This window comes from Pseudoliparis swirei, chromosome 23, assembly GCF_029220125.1.
Source record: "Pseudoliparis swirei isolate HS2019 ecotype Mariana Trench chromosome 23, NWPU_hadal_v1, whole genome shotgun sequence".
Classification (NCBI taxonomy): domain Eukaryota; kingdom Metazoa; phylum Chordata; class Actinopteri; order Perciformes; family Liparidae; genus Pseudoliparis; species Pseudoliparis swirei.
The window spans coordinates 19,136,169-19,150,560 of record NC_079410.1 but is presented as its reverse complement, the minus strand read 5'-3'; the positions used below and the strand labels follow the sequence as shown (position 1 = coordinate 19,150,560).

Genomic DNA, 14,392 nt, shown 5'->3' with positions numbered 1-14,392 from the left:
TCATATAATTGGTTAATATCCATAAATAAGTCACGTACGTACAGGACTGTCTCAGAAAATTAGAATATTGTGATAAAGTTCTTTATTTTCTGTAATGCAATTAAAAAAACAAAAATGTCATGTATTCTGGATTCATTACAAATCAACTGAAATATTGCAAGCCTTTTATTCTTTTAATATTGCTGATTATGGCTTACAGCTTAAGAAAACTCTAAAATCCTATCTCATAAAATTTTAATATTTCCTCAGACCAAGTAAAAAAAAGATTTATAACAGCTGAGTGTTTGTCAAGGCTCAGGAAACCCTTGCAGGTGTTTCGAGTTAATTAGACAATTCAAGTGATTTGTTTAATACCCTACTAGTATACTTTTTCATGATATTCTAATATTTAGAGATAGGATATTTGAGTTTTCTTAAGCTGTAAGCCATAATCAGCAATAAATCAGAATAAAAGGCTTGCAATATTTCAGTTGATTTGTAATGAATCCAGAATGCATGACATTTTTGTTTTTTTAATTGCATTACAGAAAATAAAGAACTTCATCACAATATTCTAATTTTCTGAGACAGTCCTGTATATGTTCGGTCTGCCACTACGATATAGTGACCACCAGTAGACACCAAAGTAGGATACACTTGATTAATAACGAGTTCTCAACGTGCTGTAAACACAGTGGCTTTTCAGCACCTTGGACAACGTTAATAATGCTGCAATTTCATTGGTTGTCAGAGTTCCAGCTCGACACGACCTGCGGGTGGACTGAGTCCGGGTTTGTTGGTGTCGCATCGCGGGGGTCCAGCCCGTCGTGCAGCGTGTTAGCAGTTTTGTTCATTCAAGGAACAAATAAACACTTCAATGTCCAATAGTTCAGCAGTATTTGCCTGTAATATTTCACACACACACACGGCAGTGATTTGTGTAAAACTATTTGTACACTCAACCAATTCTTTATATGATTTTCAATTCAAACTATAATGCACTCTTTTGTCTTTTGAGATAGTAAAAGTGGCTTTTAATTGCAGGTGTGACTAATTAATGGAATATGAAACTGGGATTTACACGAATGAGGAAGGGGGCGGGGCGTTCACCAACGCATCCTTTGTCGAGCTATCTGAGCTCAGTGATTGGCGGAAACGTGCTGTGACGTCCCGCGTGTCACGTGCTCAGCGCACAGGTATAAATAGGAGTGAGGGGAGCATCTTTCATTATTCACAAGTGGTTCTTGCTTCAACAGTGTTTGAACGGAACTTCTTCCCTCGTACTGCTTCAGCTAGCACGGACACGAGCGAGAAACTAACGCCAGTAAAATGGAGTCTCAGGTCCGTCAGAACTACCACCGCGACTCCGAGGCCGCCGTCAACCGGATGATCAACATGGAGATGTTTGCCTCCTCCACCTACAGGTCCATGGTGAGAGACGACACCTGCTTGTACTTTAATCTAGTAGTACGTATCGATGTCTAACAATCTGCATTCATCGTTTACAAAAACGACAAAAACATTGGCTGACCGATGTGTTAAAGGAAATGTGAACTGGTCTCTTATTGTTTTATAACTAACTCTGTGTTGCCTCAGTGCATGCTGTCTTTTCTCACTTGTTTATATGATGGTTGCCAGATATGTAGTCTTATCCCCCACCCACCATATCAAGTCCAATATGCTTATTCCCTTTTTAAATGTATTTGGCCCTCCTCTCCAAACTCCATGCTTGTTCTAACTGACTAGACATTATGAAGTCACGACTCCTGTGACTGCATAACCGTTTGTCACAACCTTATGTGTGACATCTGCTAACCACCACCTTCCTCCCCTCCTTACAGGCCTTTTACTTCTCCCGTGACGATGTGGCCCTCGAAGGCTTCGCACATTTCTTCAAGGAGAACAGCGACGAGGAGAGGGGGCACGCCGAGAAGCTGCTGGCCTTCCAGAACAGCCGCGGAGGACGCATCTTCCTCCAGGACATCAAGGTTGGTACAGACTGGAGACTGCCGCACGCTGTGCTTAATGTTTATAATGTAGTGACCGTTCAGTCTGCTATAATTTACTTTGTTCCCCTCTGTAGAAACCAGACCGTGATGAGTGGGGAAGCGGGCTGGAGGCCCTGCAGTGCGCCCTGCAGCTGGAGAAGAATGTCAACCAGTCCCTGCTGGACCTCCACAAACTGGCTTCTCAAAATGGAGACCCACATGTAAGTCTGCGTTGGTGCTGAGAGGCTGCCTGAGAGGGTCCAGGCTGAACCACCATGTATGACATGTCTTTGCGTGGAGTAATTCTCTCCCCTCATTTCTCAGATGTGTGACTTCCTGGAGACCCACTACCTAAATGAGCAGGTGGAGGCCATTAAGAAGCTCGGAGACTACATCACCAACCTAGCCCGCATGGACGCCAGCAAGGACAAGATGGCGGAGTACCTGTTCGACAAGCACACCATGAGCAAGAGCTAAATGTGCAAAGTCACAGGGTCGAGTCTGGAGCGGAAACGAGTTGTGGAGGTGTTTTTGTTTTGAATGTCATTTAAGCATTTATAGGTCATGACTTTGCCCTCAACACCTTTATATCTTATGTGACTGACTGTTTCTTATGTGTTCCTAATCTCAATAAACATTTTGAGCTGGACTGTGGTGTCTGTTTAAATGAGTCTAGTGTTTACACTTTTCAAACTGAGAGCCCTAGTTAAATTGTTGGGACAACTCAATCTTGCAAATCGTAACTCCCTTGTCATGTGTCCATGAACGACGACACTTCCGAAATCCTACAAGAGACGAAGAGAGATTTCTCTATTCCTATTTTCTTTTATATTCCCCTCTGTTCAACCAAGTGATGTCCGGATTCCTCCCGAGCTACATTTTCTTAACTGAATAATCTACGGAAATAAATTGCACATACCACGACATAACTTAATTTAACTGAATTAACTTAATGTGGTAACAGTTATTTAGTTTCATTGTATTTACCTTCAAGAGTAGGTGAAGTAAAGATACTTTCTACCTTTACTAATGATCGTTTTTGTGTATTGTTAAAATATGCTCCCCATCAGAGGCACATTCCAAAGGGAGGTTATACTTCCAGCAGGTGCAGTGGGTCACTAGAACACCCATCAGGGGATGTCTGGGATGGCACGGTGGACTTGAAGCAGCACGGTGTTCACCTCCAAGCTGATCCTGCATTAATGGCCCAAGTCAACAGGTGTTGGGACACGTCCCGGTCCAGCTTTTAATTTCTCTAGAGACACTGGAGAGAAGTTTGGCCTGCAGTACGTTGAGCCTGGTTGCCTCCAAGTTCCTCTGGACTGGGACCAGCACAGGAACAAGACTCTGCCCACTGTGCAGTCATCCTCAATGGCACCACCCAAGTTCCTTTAGTTTCCTCCATGTCCTCCTGTGGATTCTGCTGTCTAACCAGACGTCAATCCCAGCACGACTCCCGGGTCTCAGACAGATCCAGGTACCTGAGAAACAGACAAAGTAGTGGATGAGACTTCAGCATTAGTGAAACTGAATTTCAATCCTATTTATTGTTATTAGGAGGGTTATGGATATGTTGCAGTTTTCTTCTCTCACAAGATGTGACAATATTTAATGTGTAAATGAATAGACGGTTGCATAAACATACCAGTTAGCCGTTAGTAGGTATCTGAAAGTTGGAATCTGAAACTGGAAAGCGTGTTTTGACCAGACAAGTGTGTTAAATCAGGCTTTTCCTTTCTGTAGGTCAGAATAACTTATTTTACTGTGTCTTCTGTTTTCATAGAAACCGTAGACCGTCTGACCCCGCTGACCTCACCATCTGCTGCTCGCACTGGACCTGTGAAGACAAGAGGATGAGTGCTTGTGTTGGACCACAAGCGGTGGCCGGCCCCCATGAAGGCAGTTATTGACAACCTGCTCAATAAACACCAGAAGGACATGCTCAAGCTTGTGGACCAGGACTATAATGCTCCAGTAACTCCTGGACAGACCAAACAGCAACACAACATCATATTTCACAATATATCAAATACATTTGACATATTGTGAAATATATATGTAGATTTATATATATTTTTGCATTTTTATAATGGTGATTACTCTATTGGTTTTAGACATTTGTGTCATGTTTGTGTGACCTTGTACTCAAGGCTCTGTGTTGAATATTTACTGTCCCTGTTGTGGTTAATAAATATATTTCATAGACTAATGTCTACATGTGTTATTAATATGTGAATAATTATAGTGAACAGTAAATACATCTTTAATGAAGTAATTGCAAATAAAATGTTCATAAGAAGGAAAACTGTAATATAATTGGTTAATATCCATAAATAAGTCACGTACGTATATGTTCGGTCTGCCACTACGATATAGTGACCACCAGTAAACACCAAAGTAGGATACACTTGATTAATAACGAGTTCTCAACGTGCTGTAAACACAGTGGCTTTTCAGCACCTTGGACAACGTTAATAATGCTGCAATTTCATTGGCTGTCAGAGTTCCAGCTCGACACGACCTGCGGGTGGACTGAGTCCGGGTTTGTTGGTGTCGCATCGCGGGGGTCCAGCCCGTCGTGCAGCGTGTTTGAAAGGCAGAAAAGGCAGGTGACTTGAGTTCTTGATTGAGAGGGAAAAAAAGGTTTTATTTGTCCACCTGATCATTATTCTGGGTTGTTTCCCAAAAGACACAAATGGAAATCACCTTTCATATTGGATGTACAACAACCATCTTACCGTCTACCAGACTAAGAGCAGGAGAAATTATGAAAAAGAAATAATTACATTTAAGGCGACCTGATAACTACAAACCATGCGTCCTAAATGTGAAGGTAACACATTTATGGATTATTTATGGATTATCACAAGGCAGCAGTAAGCAACCATGGAGACAGTGGGTCAGCAGCTTCTGCGGTATTCGCCCAAGAAACAGCAGAATGAGGTGGACATACAGTATATAATAACAGCAACAACTCTGCACAGACACATTACTTTAATTAATCTACAGTAGGAACTGTGTTGCATTAAACAATGCAACGATTAAGTGACAAGTTGATTCTTGCTGTGTACACACACACACACACACACACACACACACACATATATATATATATATATATATATATATCAGGGATGTGCGGTCAGGGGAGGCAGGTGAGGCAGAGCCTCACCTGTCATCATGAGTAAAACAAGTTTTTTTTTAAGTTTAAAAAAATAATAATGATAACATCAAATTGATATTAGTATTTGTCCACCGATCTTTATGTATGACTAATTTCGAACATTTTATAGTCAAAATCGCTGAATTTGCCTATTTCCTGTTCAAACACAGGATGAAACGAGAGTTGAGGCGACGAGTCGAGCCTCACCTCTGATTGCGCAATCCATCACAAGCTGGGTTGCAAGTGGCTGGTGCGGGCTGCCGTATCTCTGCATATGATGTCGCCAATATAATGTTTGCAGATATGTTTATTTGCCCTGATAATCCACAGTCTGGCTAAGGTCTTTAACCATTCCAGTTTAATGTTTGTAAGTGACATATTTAGTTTTGCTGATGGGAAACTAAACCGCAGTGAAAAGGCGCAGGGTGAGGTGATAATACTCTGCCGCCCTGCGTGTGTATGTGTGTGCGTCTGTGTGTGCGTGTACGTGTATGTATGCCTGTGTGTGTGTGTGTTCGTGCCACCTCATGGAGGGGAGGGGTCCTCACAAGATTAATATCTGCAGACTTTATGGGGCGTGTGTGTGTATGTGTGTGTGCGCATGTGTATGTGCATGTGTGTACTTTGACTTTGAGAACTCTTGTGATCCATAATCATATATTACAATTACAAGATTTTGTCTTTTATTAATAATATAAAAAACATTCCGTAAATACAACTTCACCACTTTAGCTATATTTACCATTTGTTCATTCAAGGAACAAATACACACTTCAATGTCCAATAGTTCAGCAGTATTTGCCTGTAGTATTTCACACACACACACACACACACACACACACACACGGCAGTGATTTGTGGGAAACTATTTGATTGCACACTCAACCAATTCTTTATATGATTTTCAATTCAAACTATAATGCACTCTTTTGTCTTTTGAGATAGTAAAAGTGGCTTTTAATTGCAAGTGTGACTAATTAATGGAATATGAAACTGGGATTTACACGAATGAGGAAGGGGGCGGGGGAGCAGCTGTCACGTGCTATCCGAGCTCAGTGATTGGCGGAAACGCGGAGAGTGACGTTGGTCACGTGGTCTGCACACGGCTATAAATATCAGGGAGAGGAGCGTCTTCCTTTTTAGACAAGTAGTTCTTGCTTCAACAGTGTTTGAACGGAACTTCTTTCCTCGTCCCTCTTCACCCTCCATTCCGGAAACCAGCATAACCTTTTCTACTTCAACACTACCGAAAGTCGCCGTGAAGCTTTATTTTTTTACCAATTTACGAAGAAAAAAGAACCGAAACCCCTCAACAAACGCCAGTAAAATGGAGTCTCAGGTCCGTCAGAACTACCACCGCGACTCCGAGGCCGCCGTCAACCGGATGATCAACATGGAGATGTTTGCCTCCTACACCTACACGTCCATGGTGAGAGACGACACCTGCTTTTACTTTAATCTAGTAGTACGTATCGATGTCTAACTATCTATATGTTTTTTATTATTAAGTTAAATAAATACACACTCACAGGTAGTGTACTTAAAACAATTTTTTATTTTTATTTGAGCATGCTGTTAGTTTATCTGATCGTTGCCAGATGGGGAGTCTTATCCCCCACCCTCCACATAGAGTACAATTTGTTCAATCATGCTTTGGCTTTTTTTAAATGTGTTTTGCCCGCTTCTCAACTCAATGCTTGTGTTCTAACCGACTAGACCTTCTGAAATCGTAACTCATGTGGCTGCATAACTACTATCTGTCACAACAACCTCTTTTCTTTTTTTCAAATGTTACTTCTGCTGATCACCGGTTTTCTAACCACCACCTTCCTCCCCTCCTTACAGGCCTTTTACTTCTCCCGTGACGATGTGGCCCTCGAAGGCTTCGCACATTTCTTCAAGGAGAACAGCGACGAGGAGAGGGGGCACGCCGAGAAGCTGCTGGCCTTCCAGAACAGCCGCGGAGGACGCATCTTCCTCCAGGACATCAAGGTTGGTACAGACTGGAGACTGCCGCACGCTGTGCTTAATGTTTATAATGTGGTGACCGTTCAGACTGCTATAATTGACTTTTTTCCCCTCTGTAGAAACCAGACCGTGATGAGTGGGGAAGCGGGCTGGAGGCCCTGCAGTGCGCCCTGCAGCTGGAGAAGAATGTCAACCAGTCCCTGCTGGACCTCCACAAACTGGCTTCTCAAAATGGAGACCCACATGTAAGTCTGCGTTGGTGCTGAGAGGCTGCCTGAGAGGGTCCAGGCTGAACCACCATGTATGACATGTCTTTGTGAGTAATTCTCCCCTGATTTCTCAGATGTGTGACTTCCTGGAGACCCACTACCTAAATGAGCAGGTGGAGGCCATTAAGAAGCTCGGAGACTACATCACCAACCTAGCCCGCATGGACGCCAGCGAGGACAAGATGGCGGAGTACCTGTTCGACAAGCACACCATGAGCAAGAGCTAAATGTGCAAAGTCACAGGGTCGAGTCTGGAGCGGAAACGAGTTGTGGTGGTGTTTTTGTTTTGAATGTCATTTAAGCATTTATAGGTCATGACTTTGCCCTCATCACCTTTATATCTTATGTGACATTTAGAACGACTACTGTGACTGACTGTTTCTTATGTGTTCTTTATCTCAATAAACATGTTGAGCTGGACTGTGGTGTCTGTTTAAATGAGTCTAGTGTTTACACTTTTCAAACTAAGAGCCCTAGTTAAATTGTTGGGACAACTCAATCTTGCAAATCGTAACTCCCTTGTAATGTGTCCATGAACGACTACACTTCCAAAATCCTACAAGAGACGAAGAGAGATTTCTCTGTTCCTATTTTCTTTTATATTCCCCTCTGTTCAACCAAGTTGTGTCCGGATTCCTCCCGAGCTACATTTTCTGAACTGAATAATCTAAGGAAATTAAAAATTGCACATACCACGACATAACTTAATTTAACTGAGTTAACTTAAAGTGGTAAGAGTTTATAAATTAGTTTCATTGTATTTCCCCATCAGAGGCACATTCCAGGAGGAGGTTATACTTCCAGCAGGCGCAGTGGGTCACTAGAACACCCATCAGGGGATGTCTGGGATGGCACGGTGGACTTGAAGCAGCACAGTGTTCACCTCCAAGCTGATCCTGCATTAATGGCCTATGTCAACAGGTGTTGGGACGAGAGAGGGCGAGTGCAATCACTGGCACCGACAACTCACTGGCACCTCACTGGCACCTCAGTGGCAAGTCTGTGGCAAGTGCCACAGACTTGCATAGATAATGTATTTTTTTAGACTTACTTAAAATATGCAATACGATATTGCTGTACAATACTGCTGTACTATATTAAATATTGTTTTGCTACTACTACGTTTCACTTTGTAATATATAACACTTATATACCATGATATGTATAATGTACCCGCCTTTCTTTAATAATAATAAATATATGATTATTTTTTTTACCATGTCATACTGTTATACCTCCATGAAATTCTCCTTTGAGGAGATGCCACTGTTAGTCTAAAGTTTAAGCACTGGCACTCAGTGACACTTGCCGGCACTTGCCATCAGTTGCCAGCAGTTGCCAGCAGTTGCCAGCAGATGCCACTACTAGTCAAAAAGTGCCACTACTAGTTAAAAGTGCCACTACTAGTTAAGAAGTGCCAGCAGACGGAGGGTCGGCCGCAGTGACGAGTCTGCGACGATTTAGTGACAAGCTTCACTGAAGTGCCCGGACAGCGGAAGAAATCACTTTCATGATCACAGAATGGAGGAGCTGCGGTTTAGCTAGATAGATAGATAGATAGATAGATAGATAGCTAAAATAGCTAGATACACAGATGGATATATATATATATATATAGTGTCTTTTTGTAGACACTTACTTACAATATGCGATAGTGCTGTACATTACTGCTGTACTATATTTAATATTGTTTTGCTTCTACTACGTTTCACTTCGTAATATATTGTAGCGACCCTGTGAAGTGGCTGTCAATCAAAGTGTGGCACCGTGCATGCTGGTCGAGGGGGCGTGCCTGTGATTGGCGGAGTAGAGGGGAGGCGGGGTTAACCTGTCGGAAAACGGGAGTTAAGGATGGTTGACGGGAACCGTTGTTGTTGACTTTCGACCTGCTAAGCTGAGAGGAACACGCAGTATGTGTTGGTGGATGCCCAATAAAGGGAGGATTAATAACGTCGTCCCGTCTCCGTGTCATCAGTGCCATAACGTCCGAGACGTTACAATATCATGGTATATAAGTGTAATAGATTACGAAGTGAAACGTAGTAGTAGCAAAACAATATTAAATATAGTACAGCAGTAATGTACAGCACTATCTTATTGCATATTGTCAGTAAGTGTCTACAAAAAGACACTAATTAATATATATATATATATATTAATTAGTGTCTTTTTTATATATATATACACACACATCCATCTGTGTATCTAGCTATTTTAGCTATCTATCTATCTATCTAGCTAAACCGCAGCTCCTCCATTCTGTGATCATGAAAGTGATTTCTTCCGCTGTCCGGGCACTTCAGTGAAGCTTGTCACTAAATCGTCGCAGACTCGTCACTGCGGCCGACCCTCCGTCTGCTGGCACTTTTTGACTAGTAGTGGCACTTTTTAACTAGTAGTGGCACTTTTTGACTAGTAGTGGCATCTGCTGGCAACTGCTGGCAACTGATGGCAAGTGCCGGCAAGTGTCACTGAGTGCCAGTGCTTAAACTTTAGACTAACAGTGGCATCTCCTCAAAGGAGAATTTCATGGAGGTATAACAGTATGACATGGTAAAAAAAATAATTATATATTTTTATTATTAAAGAAAGGCGGGTACATTATACATATCATGGTATATAAGTGTTATATATTACGAAGTGAAACGTAGTAGTAGCAAAACAATATTCAATATAGTACAGCAGTATTGTACAGCAATATCGTATTGCATATTTTAAGTAAGTCTAAAAAAATACATTATCTATGCAAGTCTGTGGCACTTGCCACAGACTTGCCAGTGAGGTGCCAGTGAGGTGCCAGTGAGTTGCCAGTGAGGTGCCAGTGAGGTGCCAGTGAGTTGTCGCTGAGTACTGGCACCGAGCGGCACTTGCCACAGACTTGCCACTGAGGTGCCACTGAGTGCCAGCGTCGCTAGGGGGATCTCGCCCCTACTGGTTGGGACACGTCCCGGTCCAGCTTTTAATTTCTCAAGAGACACTGGATAAGTTTGGCCTGCAGTACGTTGAGCCTGGTTGCCTCCAAGTTCCTCTGGACTGGGACCAGCACAGGAACAAGACTCTGCCCACTGCGCAGTCATCCTCAATGGCACCACCCAAGTTCCTTTAGTTTCCTCCATGTCCTCCTGTGGATTCTGCTGTCTAACCAGACGTCAATCCCAGCACGACTCCCGGGTCTCAGACAGATCCAGGTACCTGAGAAACAGACAAAGTAGTGGATGAGACTTCAGCATTAGTGAAGCTGAATTTTAATCCTATTATTAGGAGGGTTATGGATATGTTGCAGTTTTCTTCTCTCACAAGATGTGACAATATTTAATGTGTAAATGAATAGACGGTTGCATAAACATACCAGTTAGCCGTTAGTAGGTATCTGAAAGTTGGAATCTGAAACTGGAAAGTGTGTTTTGACCAGACAAGTGTGTTAAATCAGGCTTTTCCTTTCTGTAGGTCAGAATAACTTATTTTACTGTGTCTTCTGTTTTCATAGAAACCGTAGACCGTCTCTGACCCCGCTGACCTCACCATCTGCTGCTCGCACTGGACCTGTGAAGACAAGAGGATGAGTGCTTGTGTTGGACCACAAGCGGTGGCCGGCCCCCATGAAGGCAGTTATTGACAACCTGCTCAATAAACACCAGAAGGACATGCTCAAGCTTGTGGACCAGGACTATAATGCTCCAGTAACTCCTGGACAGACCAAACAGCAACACAACATCATATTTCACAATATATCAAATACATTTGACATATTGTGAAATATATATGTAGATTTATATATCTTTTTGCATTTTTATTATATTGATTACTATATTGGTTTTAGACATTTGTGTCATATTTGTGTGACCTTGTACTCTAGGCTCTGTGTTGAATATTTACTGTCCCTGTTGTGGTTAATAAATATATTTCATAGACTAATGTCTACATGTTTTATTAATATGTGAATAATTATAGTGAACAGTAAATACATCTTTAATGAAGTAATTGAAAATAAAATGTTCATAAGAAGGAAAACTGTCATATAATTGGTTAATATCCATAAATAAGTCACGTACGTATATGTTCGGTCTGCCACTACGATATAGTGACCACCAGTAAACACCAAAGTAGGATACACTTGATTAATAACGAGTTCTCAACGTGCTGTAAACACAGTGGCTTTTCAGCACCTTGGACAACGTTAATAATGCTGCAATTTCATTGGTTGTCAGAGTTCCAGCTCGACACGACCTGCGGGTGGACTGAGTCCGGGTTTGTTGGTGTCGCATCGCGGGGGTCCAGCCCGTCGTGCAGCGTGTTAGCAGTTTTGTTCATTCAAGGAACAAATAAACACTTCAATGTCCAATAGTTCAGCAGTATTTGCCTGTAGTATTTCACACACACACACACGGCAGTGATTTGTGTAAAACTATTTGATTGCACACTCAACCAATTCTTTCTATGATTTTCAATTCAAACTATAATGCACTCTTTTGTCTTTTGAGATCGTAAAAATGGCTTTTAATTGCAAGTGTGACTAATTAATGGAATATGAAACTGGGATTTACACGAATGAGGAAGAGGGCGGGGGAGCAGCTGTCACGTGCTATCCGAGCTCAGTGATTGGCGGAAACGCGGAGAGTGACGTTGGTCACGTGGTCTGCACACGGCTATAAATATCAGGGAGAGGAGCGTCTTCCTTTTTAGACAAGTAGTTCTTGCTTCAACAGTGTTTGAACGGAACTTCTTTCCTCGTCCCTCTTCACCCTCCATTCCGGAAACCAGCATAACCTTTTCTACTTCAACACTACCGAAAGTCGCCGTGAAGCTTTATTTTTTTACCAATTTACGAAGAAAAAAGAACCGAAACCCCTCAACAAACTACAGTAAAATGGAGTCTCAGGTCCGTCAGAACTACCACCGCGACTCCGAGGCCGCCGTCAACCGGATGATCAACATGGAGATGTTTGCCTCCTACACCTACACGTCCATGGTGAGAGACGACACCTGCTTTTACTATAATCTAGTAGTCCGTATCGATGTCTAACAATCTGCATTCATCGTTTACAAAAACGACAAACATTGGCTGACCGATGTGTTAAAGGAAATGTGAACTGGTCTCTTATTGTTTTATAACTAACTCTGTGTTGCCTCAGTGCATGCTGCCTTTTCTCACTTGTTTATATGATGGTTGCCAGATATGTAGTCTTATCCCCCACCCACCATATCAAGTCCAATATGCTTATTCCCTTTTTAAATGTATTTGGCCCTCCTCTAAACTCCATGCTTGTTCTAACTGACTAGACATTATGAAGTCACGACTCCTGTGACTGCATAACCGTTTGTCACAACCTGATGTGTGACATCTGCTAACCACCACCTTCCTCCCCTCCTTACAGGCCTTTTACTTCTCCCGTGACGATGTGGCCCTCGAAGGCTTCGCACATTTCTTCAAGGAGAACAGCGACGAGGAGAGGGGGCACGCCGAGAAGCTGCTGGCCTTCCAGAACAGCCGCGGAGGACGCATCTTCCTCCAGGACATCAAGGTTGGTACAGACTGGAGACTGCCGCACGCTGTGCTTAATGTTTATAATGTGGTGACCGTTCAGTCTGCTATAATTTACTCTTTTCCCCTCCGTAGAAACCAGACCGTGATGAGTGGGGAAGCGGGCTGGAGGCCCTGCAGTGCGCCCTGCAGCTGGAGAAGAATGTCAACCAGTCCCTGCTGGACCTCCACAAACTGGCTTCTCAAAATGGAGACCCACATGTAAGTCTGCGTTGGTGCTGAGAGGCTGCCTGAGAGGGTCCAGGCTGAACCACCATGTATGACATGTCTTTGCGTGGAGTAATTCTCTCCCCTCATTTCTCAGATGTGTGACTTCCTGGAGACCCACTACCTAAATGAGCAGGTGGAGGCCATGAAGAAGCTCGGCGACTACATCACCAACCTAGCCCGCATGGACGCCAGCGAGGACAAGATGGCGGAGTACCTGTTCGACAAGCACACCATGAGCAAGAGCTAAATGTGCAAAGTCACAGGGTCGAGTCTGGAGCGGAAACGAGTTGTGGTGGTGTTTTTGTTTTGAATGTCATTTAAGCATTTATAGGTCATGACTTTGCCCTCATCACCTTTATATCTTATGTGACATTTAGACTGACTGTTTCTTATGTGTTCCTAATCTCAATAAACATTTTGAGCTGGACTGTGGTGTCTGACCTGCGTCTGTTTAAATGAGTCTAGTGTTTACACTTATCAAACTAAGAGCCCTAGTTAAATTGTTGGACAACTCGATCTTGCAAATCGTAACTCCCTTGTAATGTGTCCATGAACGACTACACTTCTGAAATCCTACAAGAGTCAAAGAGAGAATTCTCTGTTCCTATTTTCTTTTATATTTCCCTCTGTTCAACCAAGTGATTGTCCGGATTCCTCCCGAGCTACATTTTCTTGACTGAATAAACTAAGGAAATTTAAAATTGCATATACAGCGACATAACTTAATTAACCTAATGTGGTAAGAATTCATAATTACTAAGTTGAAACCGACTTTCCAAGTATAAGTCTGACATTTTAATGTTTACTCGGGGTGTCTTGAAACCAGATGCGTCGGTCAGCCTTTATTGAGCATGTTATAGCACCAAGTATTTAGAAATGTCTTTTACTATGGAAATCTATGTACAAATGGTTTGTTTTTATTTCTTTATCCAGTCGGTATCATTCCTTGTTTTCCAAGCAACACAAATCAAAGAATAGGCATGTATCTTGCAATTGTGTCTGTCTTTTTAATCACAGGCAACATGTTTTTGAATATCCATTTATCCTTACTGTATACATAATTTGTATGTACTAATACACTTTAATTTGTTTATTAGACAGTTTCATGTTGTGATCTTGTGATTCAAAGAAACATTTTTTTCGGCTTCTATAAAATAAGGGATAACTATATTAGATTACAAAGAGTGGATAACGGTGTTTGCCTCTTACAATGACGAGGCATAAATATTAATCTGCAGATATGTAAATGTCTGTTAAACAAAGCAAAGCACGA

At 42.3% G+C, this 14,392-nt stretch overlaps 3 protein-coding genes across 3 annotated transcripts; all 3 read left to right on the top strand.

The window, feature by feature from the left end:
* The first annotated feature begins 1,204 nt into the window (after positions 1 to 1,204).
* Positions 1,205 to 2,616, top strand: LOC130188322 (ferritin, liver middle subunit-like). The gene is made up of 4 exons (XM_056406621.1): positions 1,205 to 1,410; positions 1,821 to 1,967; positions 2,063 to 2,188; positions 2,292 to 2,616. The coding sequence occupies exons 1-4, from the start codon at positions 1,309 to 1,311 to the stop codon at positions 2,442 to 2,444; spliced, it is 528 nt and encodes a 175-aa protein (XP_056262596.1). The 5' UTR covers positions 1,205 to 1,308; the 3' UTR covers positions 2,445 to 2,616.
* A 3,674-nt stretch (positions 2,617 to 6,290) lies between these two features.
* LOC130189099 (ferritin, liver middle subunit-like) lies at positions 6,291 to 7,787 on the top strand. Its single transcript, XM_056407764.1, has 4 exons — positions 6,291 to 6,559; positions 6,976 to 7,122; positions 7,218 to 7,343; positions 7,442 to 7,787. Exons 1-4 carry the CDS (start codon positions 6,458 to 6,460, stop codon positions 7,592 to 7,594), a joined length of 528 nt encoding a protein of 175 aa, XP_056263739.1. The 5' UTR covers positions 6,291 to 6,457; the 3' UTR covers positions 7,595 to 7,787.
* A 4,284-nt stretch (positions 7,788 to 12,071) lies between these two features.
* LOC130189085 (ferritin, liver middle subunit-like) lies at positions 12,072 to 13,546 on the top strand. Its single transcript, XM_056407743.1, has 4 exons — positions 12,072 to 12,336; positions 12,743 to 12,889; positions 12,985 to 13,110; positions 13,214 to 13,546. The coding sequence occupies exons 1-4, from the start codon at positions 12,235 to 12,237 to the stop codon at positions 13,364 to 13,366; spliced, it is 528 nt and encodes a 175-aa protein (XP_056263718.1). The 5' UTR covers positions 12,072 to 12,234; the 3' UTR covers positions 13,367 to 13,546.
* Positions 13,547 to 14,392: the final 846 nt, after the last annotated feature.

Excerpts from the sequence above, each read along its gene's own strand:
- LOC130188322 (XM_056406621.1), top strand. The coding sequence starts at position 1,309 with ATGGAGTCTCAGGTCCGTCAGAACTACCACCGCGACTCCGAGGCCGCC. Across the intron at positions 1,968-2,062 it reads TCTTCCTCCAGGACATCAAG|AAACCAGACCGTGATGAGTG; the intron begins GTTGGTACAGAC and ends TCCCCTCTGTAG. Across the intron at positions 2,189-2,291 it reads CTCAAAATGGAGACCCACAT|ATGTGTGACTTCCTGGAGAC; the intron begins GTAAGTCTGCGT and ends CTCATTTCTCAG.
- LOC130189099 (XM_056407764.1), top strand. The coding sequence starts at position 6,458 with ATGGAGTCTCAGGTCCGTCAGAACTACCACCGCGACTCCGAGGCCGCC. Across the intron at positions 6,560-6,975 it reads CCTACACCTACACGTCCATG|GCCTTTTACTTCTCCCGTGA; the intron begins GTGAGAGACGAC and ends CCCTCCTTACAG. Across the intron at positions 7,344-7,441 it reads CTCAAAATGGAGACCCACAT|ATGTGTGACTTCCTGGAGAC; the intron begins GTAAGTCTGCGT and ends CTGATTTCTCAG.
- LOC130189085 (XM_056407743.1), top strand. The coding sequence starts at position 12,235 with ATGGAGTCTCAGGTCCGTCAGAACTACCACCGCGACTCCGAGGCCGCC. Across the intron at positions 12,337-12,742 it reads CCTACACCTACACGTCCATG|GCCTTTTACTTCTCCCGTGA; the intron begins GTGAGAGACGAC and ends CCCTCCTTACAG. Across the intron at positions 12,890-12,984 it reads TCTTCCTCCAGGACATCAAG|AAACCAGACCGTGATGAGTG; the intron begins GTTGGTACAGAC and ends TCCCCTCCGTAG.